The following is an 18,761-nucleotide window of genomic DNA, read 5'->3' as shown; positions in this document are numbered from 1 at the left end:
TAATGTATGGGAAGAAATTTATGTCTTCACACCTTAATACTGTACTAGTTTTTGTATGCAAAGGCCATCACAAATGTGGTTTCCATACATGTACGGATTCAAATGCATAATGCATGGGAGCCTCATAATCTGAAATGCGATTAATGCCATTATCGGGAGCCCTGAATGTGGGAAATCTCACATGCCTCAACTTGTTGCCCAGGACATTATTCACTATTGATACACTGAAGTGGCCACCTCCACAGATCACCACGACAAGCAAAGGATGCCCGCCACCCATTTCCGTAAAATCTGACAACATTTGGTCCTGACGCATCGGTAGCTATTTTTTAGTACATGTAATACATGTAAAACCATCGCGTGATTGCCAAAGGAAGCTTAACTTCCTGCAACATACAAAGTAATACTACGTAGTACGATGTAGGAAGGAGGGCAATCGTACATCACAACGCCTTGCGATGGATGCAAAGTTCGTCATGGCGATGCATTGCCGAGCGCGTGACTGTTTCTGGGCGTTCTGTCAGCGACCGGACTCATCGATTCCCGTGCTCGTAGCCAGACATGGCCACCATGTGTGTTCGCAGCGCTCCTACCCGCTCACACGCCGAGGCTACTGTACAACTAATCTACCTACTATTAATACATACTACATGTAGTAATCTTGCCGAGCGTCGTATCGCCCTTTTGTCTGATCGCATCGTTCCAGCAAAAACAAGAACTTGGACGTCACCGCTGCAGACTGCAGCTGCAGTGCAGTGGTGCCATTCAATGGCATTCATATATCGGAGCCTGCGAGTTGCGACTCTTTTTTGTCAATCATGTGTCGCATCTGTAAACGGCCAAAGCCACTTGGCCTCAGTATGCCCCAGATCCGTCTGGGGCTCCTCTAGGCAACTGACTCCTTTCATTCGCGGCATTTGGCGACATTGAAAACAAGGGACGGTAGTGGGATAGCGTAGCGCCAATTTCTCCTATCTAGACAGCCATGAGGACGGTGGCCGACGTGTCCACCGACGACCTGGTCAGTAGTCTCCTTAACTCCGTCACCACGGGGGGATCCTCGACGTCCTCAACCACATCCACCACCCCGTCCACCTCGACCGGCACTTCGCCCACCACTTCGTCCACCTCGGCAACAAGGACTTCAGCACCTCCGTCTGTTTCTTCCTCGACGCTTTCTTCCGCTTCAGCGTCGCAAAGTGCGTCTTCCTCCTCAAACGATGCGTCTCCGGCCACAGACGCCCCGGATACGACGAGTGCGGTCACCACTGCACCAGCCACCACTGCTCCTTCTCCAGCTGATTCTTCTTCTACAGGTGCAGGCGAGACAGCAACAAAAGGCACGACAGAAGGCAGCGACGACGGAGGTGGCGGCGGCGGCAGCGGCGCCGGCCTCTTTATCGGTATCGCTCTGGGAGTCTTGGCCCTCGTGATTGCCGCCTTGTTGTTCATGAGATCACGCAGGAAACGCTCGCAGAAAGAACGCGAGTCGGCTTCTTCCCCTCCGGCAGGAACCACATGCTTAGCGGTGCCGGCCGATCGAGGCTTCAAGAAGGAACAGGAACTGGGCTTACCGGAAATGTCCATCGAGCTCACACCGGGAGAGCTAGGCATGTCCAAGGGCTTCGACATGAGCTATGCCAGCTCGACGAGATCCAGCGCCACCAGTCAGCCGTACAACTCCAGTCTTGCGAGCAGCACTGACAGTAGCGTTTTTAACACAAGAGGAGGCGTAAGCCCAACATTTAGCAACCGCAAGATGGCCAGCTACTCGTACCAGTACCGCGAGTCGGAGGAGAACGGCAACGTCAACCCCAACACGTCATCGGCACGCAGTAATGACAGTACAACGTTCCATCTTACGGGTTTGATCGGCAACGGAGCAACAGCAAGTGGCCGGGGACCCAGCAATCAGACCCGTGGCCGGAAACTTTCGGCTCCGGACGAGTACGCAGAATTGGTGACGGCCACAAATGCACACGGCAAAGTTGACATGAACGCGCACAACCAAGCGCCCCTGGCGATGCACGCAGACTTCACACAGAGCACCGCCAGTCAGAACGAAATGAACGTCAGCATGGGACCGGACAATGACAACCACAGTTTCTTGGCGCCACTTCCGACACGACCGGCACCTGCGCCGGCATCTCGTCCGACACCGACCATTGTCCGTGCCTCTGAGGAAAGCATGGGTCCGGACTCGCCTGTAGCTGGCCGTGGCAAGCGGACAGGATCTGTGTATGACACGATCCCGAACTTGTCGGGAGAGAAGATGTCGGCGTCTGCGTCGACGCGGAGTTCAGTGGAAGACCCGAACGCCATGTCGACCGCTTCGTTCCTGTCCGAGTCGTCGATCTCGTCTACGTCGACCAGAGACAGTGTGGCCACATCAGCTCGAGGCTCGGCGTACGTCTCTTCGATGCCCTTGCTGCAACAGCTTTCAAGTGCCGACGACAGCGACTACGGTGAGGATGTTTCGTCCGAACGCGCGTCGACTGAGTTTTCAGACAGCGCCAACACGGCACGCTCCGGTTCGCTCATCGCAATGAACTTGGAGGCCAAGGACGGCTGCAGCGAGATCGCCATTTAGCTTCAAGAGGTCAACATGACGACTCGCAAGTGTATGTATTTAGCAGTGCGCTTGTGCTGACAAGTGCGCGGCTTCTTCGTCGGACTACTTAATGATTTTTTTTGGATGCAAAGGGGCTTGGTACGAAGGTCAAGCGGCATAATAAATGAAGCGAAAGCTTGCGTTATTGGCGTTTGGATGGCAGCCGCAACTGCTACTTTCTCGTGTGGGTGCCTTTTTCATTGCCTTATGCTGGTCTGTCACTCTCCTTAGTTGATGTCGGCGGGACGCAGTGAATCGGCGCGGCTCTCGTCCGAGTATTCCGGATTGTTGTAGTCCACGTCGGCAAAGTAGTGCGCCTTACGCTTGCGTGTGCGACGCAGGTGTCCGGGCTGCATGTAGTACTGGTCAGGCTCGTCCGCATTGATAGCCACACTTCCCACGTTGTAACCACGCGAGCGGTAGAGGGTCTTGTTGGGGTAGTACAGCACATCCTGGCCCAGGTGGTTAACATAGGGCGCGTCCGAGTGCGCCACGGTCTCACGCTTCTCCCAGTTCTCCGGAAGTTGACCGCCCTCACCTGGAAGTGAGTCCGTCACGTGGTGCATCCACAGGTGCCATTGAGGACCAATGAGCGTTCCTTCCACCTCGTCCCACGAGTCCACCTTGTACTCAGTCCAGCGGTGCTGTCCGTACACTTCGGTAGGGTCCTCGTAGTACTTGAATCCGTTCTCGTCTTCGCCCACAAAGCGTCCGAACTTGACGTCACCTGGATTGTAGAGTTTCCACAACGCGCCCTTCCAGCCGTAGCGCTTGTTCGCCTCCAGGTACTTTTCAAACACCGTGTAGAACGAGCGTGTCTGCATCGACTTTACGAGTGCCACTGACTGACGCTGGATCAGACGCCCGCCCAGAGCGAGCGCCGAGTGTCGACCACTAGCAATGACCATACTCTTCTTGAGACTGAGAGCGTTCAGAGCCGCAAATTTTGGCCTTCTCCCTTAAATGCTCGCCTAAGTGCGATAGCTGGTGAGACCACCGGAATGGTGCATATAGGTGCGATTTGGAGTGGCCCACAGATTGAGGGCAGTTAAAATACCGATGACGAAGTGGCCAATTTTAGTTGGAGAAACACAGTACAATCCCAGCTAATTTATAAGCGAAGCTGGTGTAGCACATCTACCGTATCGTTCGTTTCGATGTTTCCCATGTGTTGGACATTGATGTAAGAGCCAGCCAACGGGCAGGCGACCGGAAGCCAGACCCCCAAGGACCTTTACGCAAGTGTCGAGTCGACAATGTTGAAGGTACGACATTTTGACTTGGTTTCACTATTGGAACCAATCAGATCGAGTGTAGGCGCGTGTCTTTTCTGGTTATTGTGTAGTGTGCATGTAGAATCCAACTAAAAACTCCTTTGAATATATTTCTCACTTTCACTTCTACCTTCTGCCGAGCAAGTGCCAAACCAATAGGTTTTGAGCCCAATGGTCAACAACTCAGACGCAGACGCTGCTACGGAGGCAGTCCCCGCCTCCCCCCCTACCCACGAAAGGGGCGAAGAGCATCACGAAGAGAAGGTCACGCCGAACGCTGGAGCGCTCGCGGCTCTCATAACTAAGCTCACGGCCAAAGTGGACAGCTTAGAGCGGTCGCTGGAGACGCACCAGCAGCATGCGGCCGTCACGCCACCCGGTGCGGGGGCTGGGCTGGGCCAGAGCGTGTACCGTCAGGCACTGAGCACGGAGGCAGCTTGGGCATGCAGCGCATGCAGCTGCATGAGCTCGGCGCGTCGAACTTTGGCATGGGTGCGCAGACACCAGGGGTGTATGGTGGTCTTGGTCCTGCGCAACAAGCAGGAGGCTCACCGTTCCAGGCCCAATAAGCAGCTCAACAGGCACCACCGCAGCAACAACCAGCTGCGCAGTACCAAGCACATCGACCTTCGCCGCTGAATCTCAACGAGAGAGTGCCGCCTGCCAAGGATGCGAAGCTTTTCATGCGAAACTTCGACGGCAGCGAGGTCTACAAGGGACTTGGGAGCGGCTTCGAGCAGTGGGCGCTGCTATTCATTGAGCAGATCGAGATGGCGGAGCAGGCGTGTGGCTACGCCTACCCTGAGCGCTACAAGGTGAACAAGTTCGGCCAGCATCTACGTGGTAAAGCTGAGCTCTTCTTCCAGCAGCACATCATGCGCTGATGGGTCACGCAGCCGACGCTCTGGTTTGTGATGGATCAGATGCACTTGTCGTTCAAGCGGGCGCTCTCGACGCAACAAGGAATGAAGCTCTTTGGCGCGAAGAAGGACCCGTCGCGATCGTGGAATGAGCACTTCTTGTACTTGAATGCTCTCATGATGGCAACGAATGCGTCACCAACGCTAGTGCTGGAGAACATCGTCAAGTACGCGGATCCGGACTTGAGACACGCCTTGATGGCCAAGTGTGACATCACGCGGCCGGATCCTCTCCAACAAGCGAACGAACTGTTCGTTTGGGCGCAGATGATGACCGATGAAGATCGAGCGCCAAAGCATCTTGGTAAGGAGGTCGTGAACGCAGTGGCTGAGTCCCAAGAGGAAACGCGGCGATGCCACAAGTGCAAGAAGGTTGGACACCTGGAGAAGAACTGCCCAGATCGTTCCGCTAGAAGCAACAATGACCAGCCAGTAAAGTTCGCACTTGCCGCCGGTAACGACTTCAAGTCCGTGGACGCTACGAGCTGGATTCTGGACAGCGGTGCCAGCCGACATCTTGTCAATGATCCTGCGCTACTGGCTAACGTAGTGCAGTGCTCTGGTGAGGACACCTGCATGTTATCGGATGGGCGAACGATGGACGTAGCCAAGAAAAGATCGGTGGTTTTGAGAGCTATTGTCGACGGAGTCGCGGCTGAGGTGGAGCTCAGTGAGGTCGACTACGCACCGAAACTCGCGCGGAATCTGATCTCATACGGACGGCTGATAGCGAAGCGGTGCTTTCTCACCAAGCGCAACGGAAAGTTGGCGTTGATGAAAAGCAACGAAGTGGTATTCTATGTCGACGTAAAGCACAACGTGCTTGTGGCTAGACTTGAATCGGTAGCTACGAGCAATGCGAAGATGGAGCAGCTGATCATGAACGTGGTGGACACGAGTACGGACACAGCCTCGCCGGTCGTCGCCACGGACACGTTGATGGGCTTCCATGCACGTTTCGGTCACTTGTCATTGGACACCATTGAGCGTATGGCAAATGACCCCGCATCCGGCATCAAGATATCTAATCGTGACCGTAAGCCCTGCATGGTTTGTGCTGAGGGTAAACAGGCTCGAGCGAATCAACCGACTAAGGACACCGGGGAGCACGCACCGATCGACAAAGTCGGAGGAGTCATCTGCAGTGACCTGAAGGGTCCCATGACGCCACTTGACCGCCAAGGTAACCGCTACATGGTTAACTTCGTGGACCACAAGTCGAACTACTGCAAGGTGTTCATGGCAAAGAAGAAGAACCTGGCTGCAAAGAAGTTCGAGAATTTTCTTGTCGAGCTCGAAAAACGGTTCGACGTTCGCGTGCATGTTCTCCGCACGGACGGTGGAGGAGAGTACCGAAACGTGGATCTCTTCTGCAAAGAAAACGTAGTGGCTCGTCAGGTGTCAGAAGTCGGCAACCAAGCTGCAAACGGCAAGGCGGAGCGAATGCATCGCACGGTTCTCAACATGGCTCGGTGTATGGTGTTCGATGCAGGATTGCCGCTGAGCTTCTGGGGTGACGCGGCTGAGTACGCGACGTACGTGCTGAACCGGAGCTCGTCACGCGCTAACGAGGATCGGAAGTCGCCGCTCGAAGTGCTGACTGGCGAAGCACCAAACCTTCGCGACATTGTCATGTTTGGATCATAGTACTCCGTGTTTCGTGACCCCGGAAAGCGCGCCATGAAGAAGAGGGCGTGTGAGGGCGTCGTCGTCGGCAAGGACGAATCGACCAAGGGGTACAAGGTGTACCTGCCTTCGGAGAACAAGGTGATCGTCACGAGGCATGTGCAGAACATCCGCGCGTTGGAGGAGAAATCCGATGTGAAGACACCAACTGTTCAGGCTCCCACGACGACGACGCCACCGGCACCACGTTCCACACCACGAAGATCTCGTCGCTCACACCGCAAGTCGCGCCGCCGTGCTGAAGCTGATGGAGACGTGGAGGTTGACGAGTCAAAGCTAAACACTGAGCCTGTGGTTTTGACCGTATCCGAAGTTAAGGACGCCAATGCCCACGCTGATGACCCGGAACCGAAGAACTACAGGCAGGCGCGGAAGTGCGCCGAGAGCGCGCTTTGGGAGGCAGCTGAAAAGGAAGAGCTTGAAGCTCTACAGGCGAATAACACGTGGAAGCTGGTCAAGTTCGAGCCTGGTAGCATTCGCTTGCATACTAAGTGGGTGTACAAGAAGAAACGAGCAGGCACGGGTTTGATCGAGCGGTACAAGGCTCGACTAGTCGCCTGTGGCAACGAGCAAAAGTTCGGCGTTAACTTCTTTCTCGTGTTTGCGGCTGTGATTACCAGGACTGGTGTCAAGTTCATCTTCGTCATTGCGATCATATGGAATGTGCCTGCCAGACACGGCGACGTTCCAAACTCGTATGTAAAGGCAAAAACGGAGGAGGTATCGAGATTTTGCTGTTCGTCCCCGACGGACTCGTTATCACGGAGGAAGAGCTGAAGACGTTCGGAGCTGAGAGCGTGGATGAAGTTAGCCTACTTCTTGGTCAGAGCCTTTACGGTCTGAAACAAGCAGGACGCCTTTGGCATGAGCACCTTCATCGCGAACTGGGCAAGCTTGGGTTCATCCAGTGCATTACGGACGCGTGCCTGTACTTCAAGGCTGACAGCGGCGGAATGACGGTCGTCGGAACGTACGTGGATGACCTGCTGGTTACTGGCACGGACGAGAACAGGGTTTCTTAGTTCTTCGCTGACATGTCCGTCCTGGAGCTCAAGGATCTCGGTGTTGCCAGCAATTTTCTTGGTATGCGCGTGCAGTACGACGAGCTCTGTGGTTACAGGTTTGACCAAGAGGCTGCAATCGTCGAGATGCTCACCAAGTTTGGATTGGACAAAGCAAATTCGGTGCGATCGCCGATCGGAGGAGAAGACGCGGTAGAGTCAGATTTGGCAGAATAACTTCCGCACACGGCAAAGGAGACCGTGTCAGCAGGGCCGACGGTGACAAATTTTCAGTCACTGGTGGGGAGTTTGCTGTGGATTGCGAGAAGCACACGTCCTGACATTATGTTCGCTGTACACTGTGCAACGCGACGGACTCATGCACCAACGATGGCGGATTGGAAGCTGGCTAAGCGCATCGCCAGGTACCTGAGTGGCACCCGATCGCACAAGATGGATATGTTTGGCGACGACAATGCTAAAAGGCTACCACTACAATTGCGCTCGTATACGGACGCCGACTTTGCAGCCGACAAGAGCGACCGCAAGTCTGTGAGTGCGGCAATCATCCAAGTAAACGGAATGACTGTGTCATGGCAGTGCAAGAAGCAGAGTTCTGTGGCACTATCGACGACCGAGGCGGAGTACGTCGCTGCGACAGTGGGTGCTCAGGAGCTACTCGGGCTGAAGGAGCTACTGGGTGAGCTGGATATCGCCACCAAGCTGCCTATGGCCATGCTGATGGACAACCAAGCGGCTATCGTGCAAGTGCAGAGCGAAAAAAGCTCGGCCAAGGCGAAGCACGTGGACGTCAAGCTCAAGTTCATCCAAGACTGCGCCAAGAAGGGCGTCGTGGTGCCAGAGTGTGTGACTAGCGCGGAAATGCTCGCCGACCTGCTGACGAAAGCGCTACCGGCGCCACGGGTGAAGGAGCTACGGGAGAAGATCGGACTCGTCGACATCGAGTGATTCAGGAACCCCGAGGCTCTGGGGAGGAGTGCTGGACATTGATGTAAGAACCAGCCAACGGGCAGGCGACCGGAAGCCAGACCCCCAAGGACCTTTACGCAAGTGTCGAGTCGACAATGTTGAAGGTACGACATTTTGACTTGGTTTCACTATTGGGACCAATCAGATCGAGTGTAGGCGCGTGTCTTTTCTGGTTATTGTGTAGTGTGCATGTAGAATCCAACTAAAAACTCCTTTGAATATATTTCTCACTTTCACTTCTACCTTCTGCCGAGCAAGTGCCAAACCAATACCATGTTCTCGCAAACTGCAGTCCATGCCGCAAAGAGACCTTGACCTATGTCTTCCTCGCACTTGTGACCCATAGCGTAGCAGAATGCTTCCACAGACGACACGTAGAAAGTTGCCGAGGGGGCCAAAGTAGGGATCAGATTGTACCAGGGCTTCCGATAATACAACTGCAATGCGATTCTTGCTTTTTCATAAAATCAGTACTTGCAGGGAGATATTTGACATTGACAAATACGCTATTGTTTTGATAAGAGCAATATCACATCACTACTTCCAAGATACATTGCTGGTTGGTGAAGGGATTGTCAAAGGCATGAATTGGATAATGAGGAGGACTGAGCTAGATGCACTCCCAAGGACTTGCCAAACAACTAAGCATGGTTGATTCTCAGTTTTGCTTAAGTAGCTTTGTGAAGCATGGACTACAAATAATTTGTGACTGCTGGAAATATCAAACTGAAAGTTTTCATCATAGCTGAAAAATAAATTATTCCATACAAATATTGCCAAATTATTTTCACTGCAATATATTATTCGGAAGGCCTGGATTGTACGTACACGTGCAGGCATTTGACTATCAGCGCTCGCTTCTCGTCCTTGTCAATCTCAAATGTCAAAGAGAATCCTCGTGCGTACGGATATTTCCCAACATCGGAAATGTTTGCGTCGGAATTTAGCGAGCTTGGCATTTGGACATCCTCTGCAAACGAAAGTTCCATTTTCGCGTTGATGAGCTGGTCAACTGATACCGTCACAGTTGCCACCATCTTCTTGTGTTGAAGATTCTCGTCGATCTCTTTCTTACTGCGACGAGCGAGGTCCCAGAACAACGTTGTGTTCATGTTGACACCTTCACCCACCAGCCATTCCAGATCAGCGAAGGCTATGATAGCGCCGACGTGGTCATCTTCAGCAACGTGAGGTACACGTCGACGCATATTATAGTCCAAATCTACCATGAACTTGAACGGTTGCTCGGGGTCGAAGTCAGGTTGGGACTTGGCAGCTTTGTAGAATGCCACGACGACAGCATTCACTAACGCTCCTGCAAAGGTGACACCTTCGGTTTTGCATTTGGCTACAGTCTTGCGCATACACCCCGGATCTCCCTCTGCAAAACATGCCGACGTCGGGTTTGCGACGGGCGGAATCACAAAATCGTGCTGGCCGCTCCGAACAGGCAGCAAAGGCTTGAAGTTGTCCCGGTAAATCGCTTTACCAAACACGAAAAGGAACCCTTTCATGATTGGTTTGAGCATCCACATTCCTGACCGTTGAACGAAGACCGCAGGGGAAACTCTTGGACTTGAACTCATTTCATTTGTTCACGGCCGTTTTCTTCCTTTGCCAAACAAGCGACTCGCTCCAGAATGAAGTTCAAAACTACCATTCCGGAATACCCGTCAGACATGTAGTGATCCGAGAAAAGCACTAGGCGCGCTTGCTCTGCCGAATCGTTGACCCAGACTGTGAGGAAAAATGGAAACTGCGAGTACCAGTCGAAGGCAATGTTGCACTCGTCTTCTGCGTAGTGCTGCCAGTTCTCGAACGTGTCGTCACTTTGGGAGAAATGTCGAATGTGAAAGAGATCCATGGTGGCAATGTCGTTGAGTGTCACTGGCTCTTGATTTTCTGCGGTGAAAGCTTCGGTTTTGACCTGTAGGGCTCGCATACGTGGATGCAAATTGAAAGTTCGCATGAGAGAAAGCGGAACAAACTGAAGTAGCGCTTTTGCATCTCCAGCCACGTCCACGTACCATTCCGTGGTCGGATCTAGCGAAGGGGAAACTTCTTTCTTTGTTTGAAAACGGCATAATCTCAACGCGCCAGGCAAAGATTTTGCGCGAGTCGGTTTCACCAGGAAACTCAATTGCCATCCTACCGGCACATTTACTTAAGTACTGCACAGCAAACCTTTGAGTAAAAATCAATCAGCTCTTTATTACTTTAACTCCTGAGCTTGACATGCTCAGCAGAGTGCTTCTATCCTAAAAAAGGGTTTCAAGGGGATGCAGATTTGCAATTACCACGTCAACTTGAGTGAATTATTCCTGACAATACATGTACTCATCTTTATTGCTACAAGACTACTACAGTACTTTTTTAATCCAGTATTTTCGTTCTATGACATCCCTAACTAAACAAAGCAGAAATTACGTACACCAACGCCAGACAAATCGATACTACCGGTACTCAGCTCTTTAATCCAGCAAGTCCACGTAGTTCACGAGAATCTGCTTAATTTTATCCATGACGTCCTTCGGCATAACCGAATCCTCCCGTGCTCCAGCTCCCAGCAGCGACTCCAACAGTCCCCACAGTTCCCGTTTGCGATACATCTGTGTCTGAAGATAAAGCTGCGAGCCCAAAACACGTTCCAGCAACTGCATGCAATGCAGGCGAGTAACATGCTCCTGCGGAAGGTCAGTACATTCTCTAATCACGAGGTCGATCAGCACTTTAAAGTCGTTCACGAACACCAACGCTGAAGCCGTCTCGTCCGCCAGAATGTCCCCAAACAACTACAAGTACAGAAATGAGCACGTACAAGACTCAGCCGAGCCAGCGACCATACAAAAGTCTCCAAAACTCTCTTTGTGTCTCTTTCCATACCTGCAGTGCGTTCCACAAGTGAACAGTCCTCTCCGTTGGACACGGACATCCGCACGAATTGATGACGTGCAGCAGTGCCCCGCTTAGATGTTCCCTGCCGTCCTTCATATCTCTCAGCACCTCACCGACCAGCACTGAGCGTCTGCATTTCTTCTCGTGGTCGTGGAAGAGTCCCAGACATACCGTCGCCGCTGCAAAGACCTTTGTGGAGCAGGCTGACAATAGTCGCAGCATCTTGGTCAGCATGCCCGCGTACATGCTGTTCTGGAAGACCTGGACGCAGACGTCGCTATGTGTAGCCAACAGCACTCTCTCGAGGAACCCGAACCACGTGAAGAGCTGCTCGGCCTGCTTGGTGTCCGTGGCATCGAGCTCTTCCAGCGCCTGGCACGTAGAGCTCACAATTGCGCGAAGCTTATGCGTCTCCTGGCTATTAATTCTGACGATTTCATCTGAGTCTGCTTCGCCCATGTCGCAGCAGACGTTCAGCAACTCGGCTGCTCGAATACGAAGCCATAATGGGGCGAAGACCACTTCCAATACTAAAGTCCAGAGCTCGCGCGAAGTCTGAGCGGACGGTGGCGCCCAGTCGTCAACAAAAACATCAACATCCTTGGCTCTGGTGTTGTCGCAGACAGGACGCACGCGCAGTTGACGCTCGATGCGAGCGAGAAGCTCCAGGTTCTCGCTCTGGTCCATTGGCGAGTCCACAAGGCCCATTGCATTTGTTAAAGCCACGAAGATGGCGACATATTTGGTGTGGTAGACATGGAGTGTTTCGGGCAAAAAAAGGGATTTTTTTTAATAATTTGGGGCTGACCCCTACCGTAGTACCGTAAATTATTTAAAGTTATCACAGTACTACAATAATGGTGTCATGCTTGGAATTAAAATATAACTCGAAGTATATTTTTCACTTTTCCGCTTTTGTAAATTTAATAAAGGTTATTTTAAATTGCATCCTACGAGCGAGTAGCATTCGGCGACCTTCTCCCAGTAAGGAGCAGCAAAAAGCTGAGTACAACTCTTTTCCACATATTAATTAATAATAGCAGAGAAATGAGGGATGCACAGTTGAAGGATAAAGGATTAAACCAGTGCGACTGCCATGGTATACAGCATTCAGCTTATTTGCAATCATAATTTCCGAAAGTATAAAAGGACAATAAGAATAATGTTGGCCAAACGGAAAACTACCCAGCTCCAAAATCGAGTGCCTCCCTATTATGACACACGGTAGCTGTGTCCCAGAAGGCGTCCGCGATAAACAAGCCACGCAGCTTTTGCGAGCGACAAATGATGACACGGCCAACTGGCCGAAGAGAGAACGATCAACCTCAACAAGAAAATCGGTTTTGCGGTAAATCATGCATTTATTGTTTTGCATACCTCTTCATCGTACCTTTGTGAGTAAGTTCCTTGGACTATAATCAACCATGCTGTGATCTACTAAAAAGAAACTGTAGATTGTGTTTGCGCAAGGCACCTTGAGTTTCTTTGCGATCACTCCGACACTGAGCCTTCTGCTGCCACTAGGCAAACACTTTGAGCTTTAAAGCGCGAATATAACTTTCATCCTCGCCGCTATTTTCTGCGCAAAACGTTCTCCTTCAAAGTCATCCGCCACCCATACAAACTTAGAAGTCTTTCATTTTGTGAGAAAATATTGTAACTTCATCACTTACTTCATATTGAGAAAAACCTTAGCACAATTAAAAACGATTTGCTGTCAAACAAAATGATACCTACGAACCTAAGTACGAATCGCGATTTAAACACTCTTAGCAAAAGCGGGACGTCTCCTCTATCTCTTGAGCATTTGGAAGCTACGGAAATGTTCAAAATTGAAGAAGTTGTGGTCGGCCAAAAATATTATCTCCATTTTCGGGCCCTCAAAATGACGATACATTTAGGAGTATTGTGGGTTTCTTAAAAGCTCTTGTTAAAATCAATTGAATAATGGTAGTAATACAGTTTTTTCGATGGAAGTTTACACCAAATGTCACAGTTCCGTTTAAGTGCGAAAATCAATTGGTCAATCGATTATCTCTAACTGGTTCGTAAGTATCATTTTGCTCGACGCAGTCTCGATGTAGTATTTTTCTTACGTCAAGCAATAGTACATGTATCTATTGAGCTCGCTAGAAGAAGTGCTGAGCGCGTCGTCTTAGCCAGGGCCTTCATATTTCCTACGGAAATAACCGTATCCGGTAATTCAGCTCAATTCATTTACTAACATGTAGACCTGTCTGAAGCGTTGCAATCCGCTCCCACTTTATCTCGTCATACCTTCTAAGTAAAATCAGGATTTGTCGCCATGTTTCGTCTCCCATAACTTTAGTCTTCGCAGTAGTTTCCAGCAGTTCACAATCGCTTGTTTCGTCCGGACTCCCTGGTGCTGTAGCCCTTCCACATTGGCACGTGCAATGACCATCCACAGTATAATGATGTAGTGCCTGTCGAAAGCCTTGCTCCAGCATCTCTACTTTCTTTGTGGTAGCCTCCTCCAGCTCTTGCGCCTTCTTCGCGTACTTGCCCTCCAACTCCCGCTTATCAATCATATGCTGCAGTTGGAACTCTTGTCGCAGTCGAGTGTACCCTGCATTGACAGCCTCGATGAGTTCTGTCTGAATCTTGTTGGGAGTGGACTTCTCCACTCCATCGATGGTCGAGCCTGATTTGCGCGAAAATGGGCGGATAGACTTGGACAGAGAAAAAAGTGGCAAGCCCTCGGCTTGTGTTCGCGCATACAGCGCATGCAGTTGATCAAGCTGAATACTCTGCTCTTCCTGTTTCAGTCGGCTGGCTAGCAGTTGCTCTTGCAGAAGTTTGTTCGTAGTGGCTAGTTGACGGACTAGAGCAGCCACTTGAGGGTTACCGTGAAGCAGCGTCTCAGCCTCCAAGCAATTTGTTTCATTCACCTCCACAGCTTCACTCTTTCGCTCCACAATTGGCGTTACAGAAGCGTCAGAGTCTCCACATAAAGGCCGAAGGAAGCGCAGCAGCACAAACTTCCTTCTCTTCCCCAGTCTCCCCTGCAGCTTTGCATGTAATTGCTGAAGTGAACACACTTCCTCTCCATCAATTGAATGCAATATATCCCCTTTTTGAATCTTCCCACTCGCTTCCGCTGGTCCAATGTCCTTCCCACTTAACCTGCGGAAAGACTCCACCACTAGGAGGACTTGTCCGTCCTCCATTCTCTCCGCTCCCACATTTAGCCCCACTCCATATTCATCAGTCTGCAGCAGCACGTCCATATATTGCATTGGTCGTCGCTTACTTAGTCCTTGGACTACCTCTGTCTCGTGCTGCTGCTGCTCCACATCCGGAAGACACTGGTACGTCACTTGGAACTCCTTCTTGTCGTCCACTCTCTCCTCAAGAGTCTCGTCCTCTGGGACTACAGGAGCATCCGGCTCTGTCTCCACTTCAATACGAGTCTCTTCATTCCCGTTTTGCTGCTCTAGACACTTCGCATCACTGTTGTCACTGAATTCTGCTTTTCCCATTAAATCCTCGTTTCTTGCTTCCGTCTCAACGCGCTTGGTCTTCCAATCCATTGATCGCAGGAAATACGACGCGACTAGTCCTGCCATAGGCTTCGCTACAGATGCAGCTAGGTCACTAGACGAGGAGGATGTAGTAGATGCATCACTCTCCATCTGTAGCTCTCGTTGACAACCTAACACTGATCTCAATCCAAGATCCGTTCGCGACCTTTCGCCAAATTAAATTTAAGAATGTATTAGTAATTGTCATTTAATTTGATGATTCTTTTTATATCAGCTGTGAGAGACCATGTTTTGCAAAAACCCTTTTTGCTTTTTATTAAAAGCGCACAAACAAGCATATTTTTATAAATGCAATTTTTCAAGTTTTTTTTAGTTCTTGAAATTTAAAGTGCTTCTTTGAAATCAATTTTTATAAATGACTTTTAAAAGAAATGATCTTAAAAACACTTGAGAACTTTCTTCTAAGTAATTTAGAAAATATTTAAAACTTATTGCTTTTGAATTGCTATAAGAATTAATTTGATTTGCTAAAAATTGTACTACTTTAGTACTTACTAATTGTACAAGTTTTTCCATATTAAGAATTCTTGGATTTGGAGATTAGTTTGCATGCCCAAGGAGACGGAGACACGAATGTACATGCAGATCCAGCCAGACTGGCCTGACGCTGTCGAATCCTGCTGGCTAGATGTCTATGAACGCACCGTTAAAATTGCGGCGTCTACCGCCAACGAACTCGCTGAGGACGAGCGCTTAACGGCCGAAGTGCACTCATGTCCAAGCTCCCAGTATCAGTTGTTGCTCTCAACAGCGTCCCAGACCTCTAGAGAGCCGCCTTTTGTGCGGATTCTTGAGCGAGAAGCATCGTGGGTGGACGTCCAAGTGGATCTTAAGTCCAAGACGCAGCTGCGCACAGTGTTCCAGGCCCCCAATGAGACGATGGACGTACCTGTAGTTGCCAACTCGGAAGACCCAGGGAAGCCATCGCCGTCGCTACTTCAGCTGCATACAGTGGATGTGTCCAAAGACGAGAGATACGTGGTGGTTGGAGGCTCGGATGGCGTCTGCATGCTCTGGGACAGCCAGAATAGAGCTCAGATGTTGCCATTACAGGGCCATGTAGCAGACGTCACCAGTGCCCGCTTTTTCCCGAGCTCGCAGGTTGTACTCACGGGATCACTGGACTTTACGCTTAGAATCTGGAGCGTGCATGGGCGTTGTGCAGCTGTTATGAAGGGGCATGTGGGAGGGGTTGAGGACGTCGCGATCGTTGGCAGAGGCAGAAATGTGCTGTGTAAGTGTTTAGGAGGCAGGAAAGATATTTTATTTTACGGCGTGTGTATTGACAGTTGAGTTTTGATGTACTGTAGCGTGCGGAACTGACGGGTTAATTCAGCTGTGGAACTGCGGGACCCAGGACGTCATTGCCAAGTGGGCGAATGATGATCAGAGTCCGGTACACTGCCTGTCGGTCATGGATGACACCGCTCAGCTGCTGGCGGAGGGCGATTACCTGCCCACTACGAGCGAAAATGAAGCTGAGACGGACGGGAAGGTGCTCTTTGCAGGGCTTGATAACGGAGAGACGCTTGGAGTGGACATCCGTGCACGAGGGGCGGTACGCCTCCTGGCTTTGCTTTGATAGCGATGAAGGAATGAGTGCTTACAGTCTTTACCTTTCACTTGCAGGTGTTGAACCTCGAGGGACTTGCCGGTTCTATCCTATCGTGTGCTACTACTGCAAATGCGTCGCTACCGATGTTATATACCGGAAGTGAAGATGGTTTATTTACTGTATGGGATCTACGCCACACCAGGTACGTTGGCAACAGCGTAGGGCATTGCATCCACGGTACCCTAATCTATACTTGTGGTACAGTACTCCTCTGCACGCTTTATCACGGAGCTCCTCGCCGATTCATAGTATTGCAGTGTCAGCTGATAGTTCAGCTTCTACTAGCAGCGCTTGGACAGCTCACGGTGACGGCGCATGCAGCCACTGGACCGATCTCGGTGAGAAGCCCCACGTGTCCACAGAGCTCACGGGTCCGCAGTATGACGCTGTGCGTGGAGTCGCTGTAGGAAGCCAAACTGGTCGCGTGTTCAGTGCGTGTCGTGACGGGCGTTTGCGAGAGTACAAACCGCATCTCGTCACTTGAAGTGAGTCAGAAGAAGAAGAAAAAAACGTTTTTGAGTTCTGTTTGGTCTATTAAAATTTCAAAGCGCAACGAGAACAAGAACTGCTGCTAGTTTGTCAGCTGGCAGACCTGCGACCTAATGTTACAAAGCGTCCGTGTTCTCGTCACACATGAGAGGCATTGGCGACCATGCCTGATGAGTTAAAGTCCTTGCTCTCTCGTCGTACCAGCTCTACTCCTGCCACAGTCTTGGTTCCTGTTGCCGAGACTCGCTCATCTTTCATCTGAAACTCCGGGACGATATCCTTGTGTTTGCTATCAAAGCCCGAGGATTGGACATCGCTGCTGTCCTCCAGGTCCGAATTAAAGGTGGGAACTCGCTGGTATCCCTTGAGCTTCCCCCCTGCTGCCTCTGCCATTGTGTGCTTGATGTACGTGTAGAAGAGCATTCCGCAAGTGGCCACAACGAGACCGAACACATTTATCGCGATCAGCTGGTCACCAAAGATGAAGACTGCCAGCAGCACCTGTGTGACGTCTTTGAAGCTACCGGCAATGCCCAACGACAGTGCCGACGTTTTCTTGACCAGCAGAATCTCAATGAAAATCAGCACAAAGGCCAGGCATCCACTGATGAAGATAAACACCAGCGACATCATCAAAAGCTGCGAGTCCAGTAAAAACCTCGACGTCGCGTAGTCGCTCCCCTCGGAGAATAACGCAATCGGGAGCAGGCCGATCGCACTCGCCGGTGACACGTAGTACACCACAGCCAGCACTTTATTCCTCGGAGCGCCAGTCGTGTCCTCCATCGCCTGTAAAAGCGACTGGGTCAGCACCCACCTCAGCGTTCCGATCACCGACGCCGCCAATACCAGTATAAAACCGTAAAAAACAAACTGGGCCGACCCGTAGCTCGCGAGTCCAATGCCACTCGAGATCAACACGATGACGCCGAACAAGGGCCAGGAAGGGCGCTGGTGTCCGAGACAGATCGAGAATAGCAAATTCCACACGTTCCCTCCGGACTTCACAATGGTGTAGAACGTCACCGTGATGTAGAACAGCGACAGGTTGGACAGCATGATGTCCAGGGCAGTGCACACGCCAATAGGAACCGCCAGCTTCCAGTAGATAGTCGAGGGGAGCGCCATCATCGTCCCGTTGCCACTGCAGCCTCCACTGGAGCACCGATCGATGATTCTGGATAGCAGACACTTGACAAACATGTTGATGCACGTCATGGTCGTGGCGAACGGGTAGCCTCCGCCCGCCCAGACCCGTAAAAACCACTTGTTGAACAGCGTCATGCCGATACTGACGGCGTACCAGAGCACCACGAATACACTCACGTCTAAAGCGTGCAGAGCGGCTGGGAATGGCACGGAAATACCCAGTCTGGGCAGTAGACGAAGTCGCTTACGTCGTCGACGTGTCTTGGCCAGGTAGAAGCCCAATAATCGCAGCCCGAGAGCTAGAGACAACATGAAAGAGCACGTTGCCACTAATGTGACAGTCTTGTCCTCACTGCTGGCGCCCTGGGCCGCTAGAGCCGACGCCGCGAGCGTGGGCAGCGGTCCGCTGTCGCTGTCGCCCGCCTGCGCCATGTTGTACGACTGGGCGAAAGTGGTCAACTGAGGGAGAGCAGTGGAGCTGTATGCAGCCTGTATTACAGAATAAACGATGTTGAAAGATAGGATCTGAGATCTCATTGGATGACGAAAAAGTAACGGCTGACATAAA

The 18,761-nt window shown here is 51.2% G+C and overlaps 7 protein-coding genes across 7 annotated transcripts; 2 read left to right on the top strand and 5 right to left on the bottom strand.

The window, feature by feature from the left end:
- Positions 1–985: 985 nt before the first annotated feature.
- Positions 986–2,549, top strand: PITG_07861 (carbohydrate-binding protein, putative; the record flags this gene model as incomplete). Its single annotated transcript, XM_002904034.1, has 2 exons — positions 986–2,465; positions 2,512–2,549. The coding sequence occupies 2 exons, from the start codon at positions 986–988 to the stop codon at positions 2,547–2,549; spliced, it is 1,518 nt and encodes a 505-aa protein (XP_002904080.1).
- PITG_07860 (NADH ubiquinone oxidoreductase subunit, putative) lies at positions 1,827–3,566 on the bottom strand (the record flags this gene model as incomplete). Its single annotated transcript, XM_002904033.1, has 1 exon — positions 1,827–3,566. One exon carries the CDS (start codon positions 3,517–3,519, stop codon positions 2,839–2,841), a length of 681 nt encoding a protein of 226 aa, XP_002904079.1.
- Positions 3,567–8,888: 5,322 nt separating this feature from the next.
- PITG_07859 (uncharacterized protein) lies at positions 8,889–10,512 on the bottom strand (the record flags this gene model as incomplete). Its single annotated transcript, XM_002904032.1, has 4 exons — positions 8,889–8,919; positions 9,311–9,942; positions 10,140–10,409; positions 10,510–10,512. 4 exons carry the CDS (start codon positions 10,510–10,512, stop codon positions 8,889–8,891), a joined length of 936 nt encoding a protein of 311 aa, XP_002904078.1.
- A 441-nt stretch (positions 10,513–10,953) lies between these two features.
- Positions 10,954–12,077, bottom strand: PITG_07858 (uncharacterized protein; the record flags this gene model as incomplete). Its single annotated transcript, XM_002904031.1, has 2 exons — positions 10,954–11,274; positions 11,366–12,077. The coding sequence occupies 2 exons, from the start codon at positions 12,062–12,064 to the stop codon at positions 10,954–10,956; spliced, it is 1,020 nt and encodes a 339-aa protein (XP_002904077.1).
- Positions 12,078–13,532: 1,455 nt separating this feature from the next.
- PITG_07857 (uncharacterized protein) lies at positions 13,533–15,062 on the bottom strand (the record flags this gene model as incomplete). Its single annotated transcript, XM_002904030.1, has 2 exons — positions 13,533–13,554; positions 13,898–15,062. The coding sequence occupies 2 exons, from the start codon at positions 14,962–14,964 to the stop codon at positions 13,533–13,535; spliced, it is 1,089 nt and encodes a 362-aa protein (XP_002904076.1).
- A 427-nt stretch (positions 15,063–15,489) lies between these two features.
- PITG_07856 (uncharacterized protein) lies at positions 15,490–16,522 on the top strand (the record flags this gene model as incomplete). The annotated part of the gene is made up of 2 exons (XM_002904029.1): positions 15,490–16,174; positions 16,251–16,522. 2 exons carry the CDS (start codon positions 15,490–15,492, stop codon positions 16,520–16,522), a joined length of 957 nt encoding a protein of 318 aa, XP_002904075.1.
- A 660-nt stretch (positions 16,523–17,182) lies between these two features.
- PITG_07855 (Drug/Metabolite Transporter (DMT) Superfamily) lies at positions 17,183–18,625 on the bottom strand (the record flags this gene model as incomplete). The annotated part of the gene is made up of 2 exons (XM_002904028.1): positions 17,183–17,308; positions 17,357–18,625. The coding sequence occupies 2 exons, from the start codon at positions 18,623–18,625 to the stop codon at positions 17,183–17,185; spliced, it is 1,395 nt and encodes a 464-aa protein (XP_002904074.1).
- Positions 18,626–18,761: the final 136 nt, after the last annotated feature.

The sequence above is a fragment of the Phytophthora infestans genome, genomic scaffold (assembly GCF_000142945.1).
Source record: "Phytophthora infestans T30-4 supercont1.12 genomic scaffold, whole genome shotgun sequence".
Lineage (NCBI taxonomy): Eukaryota > Oomycota > Peronosporomycetes > Peronosporales > Peronosporaceae > Phytophthora > Phytophthora infestans.
This window is presented reverse-complemented; position numbering and strand designations above follow the sequence as displayed.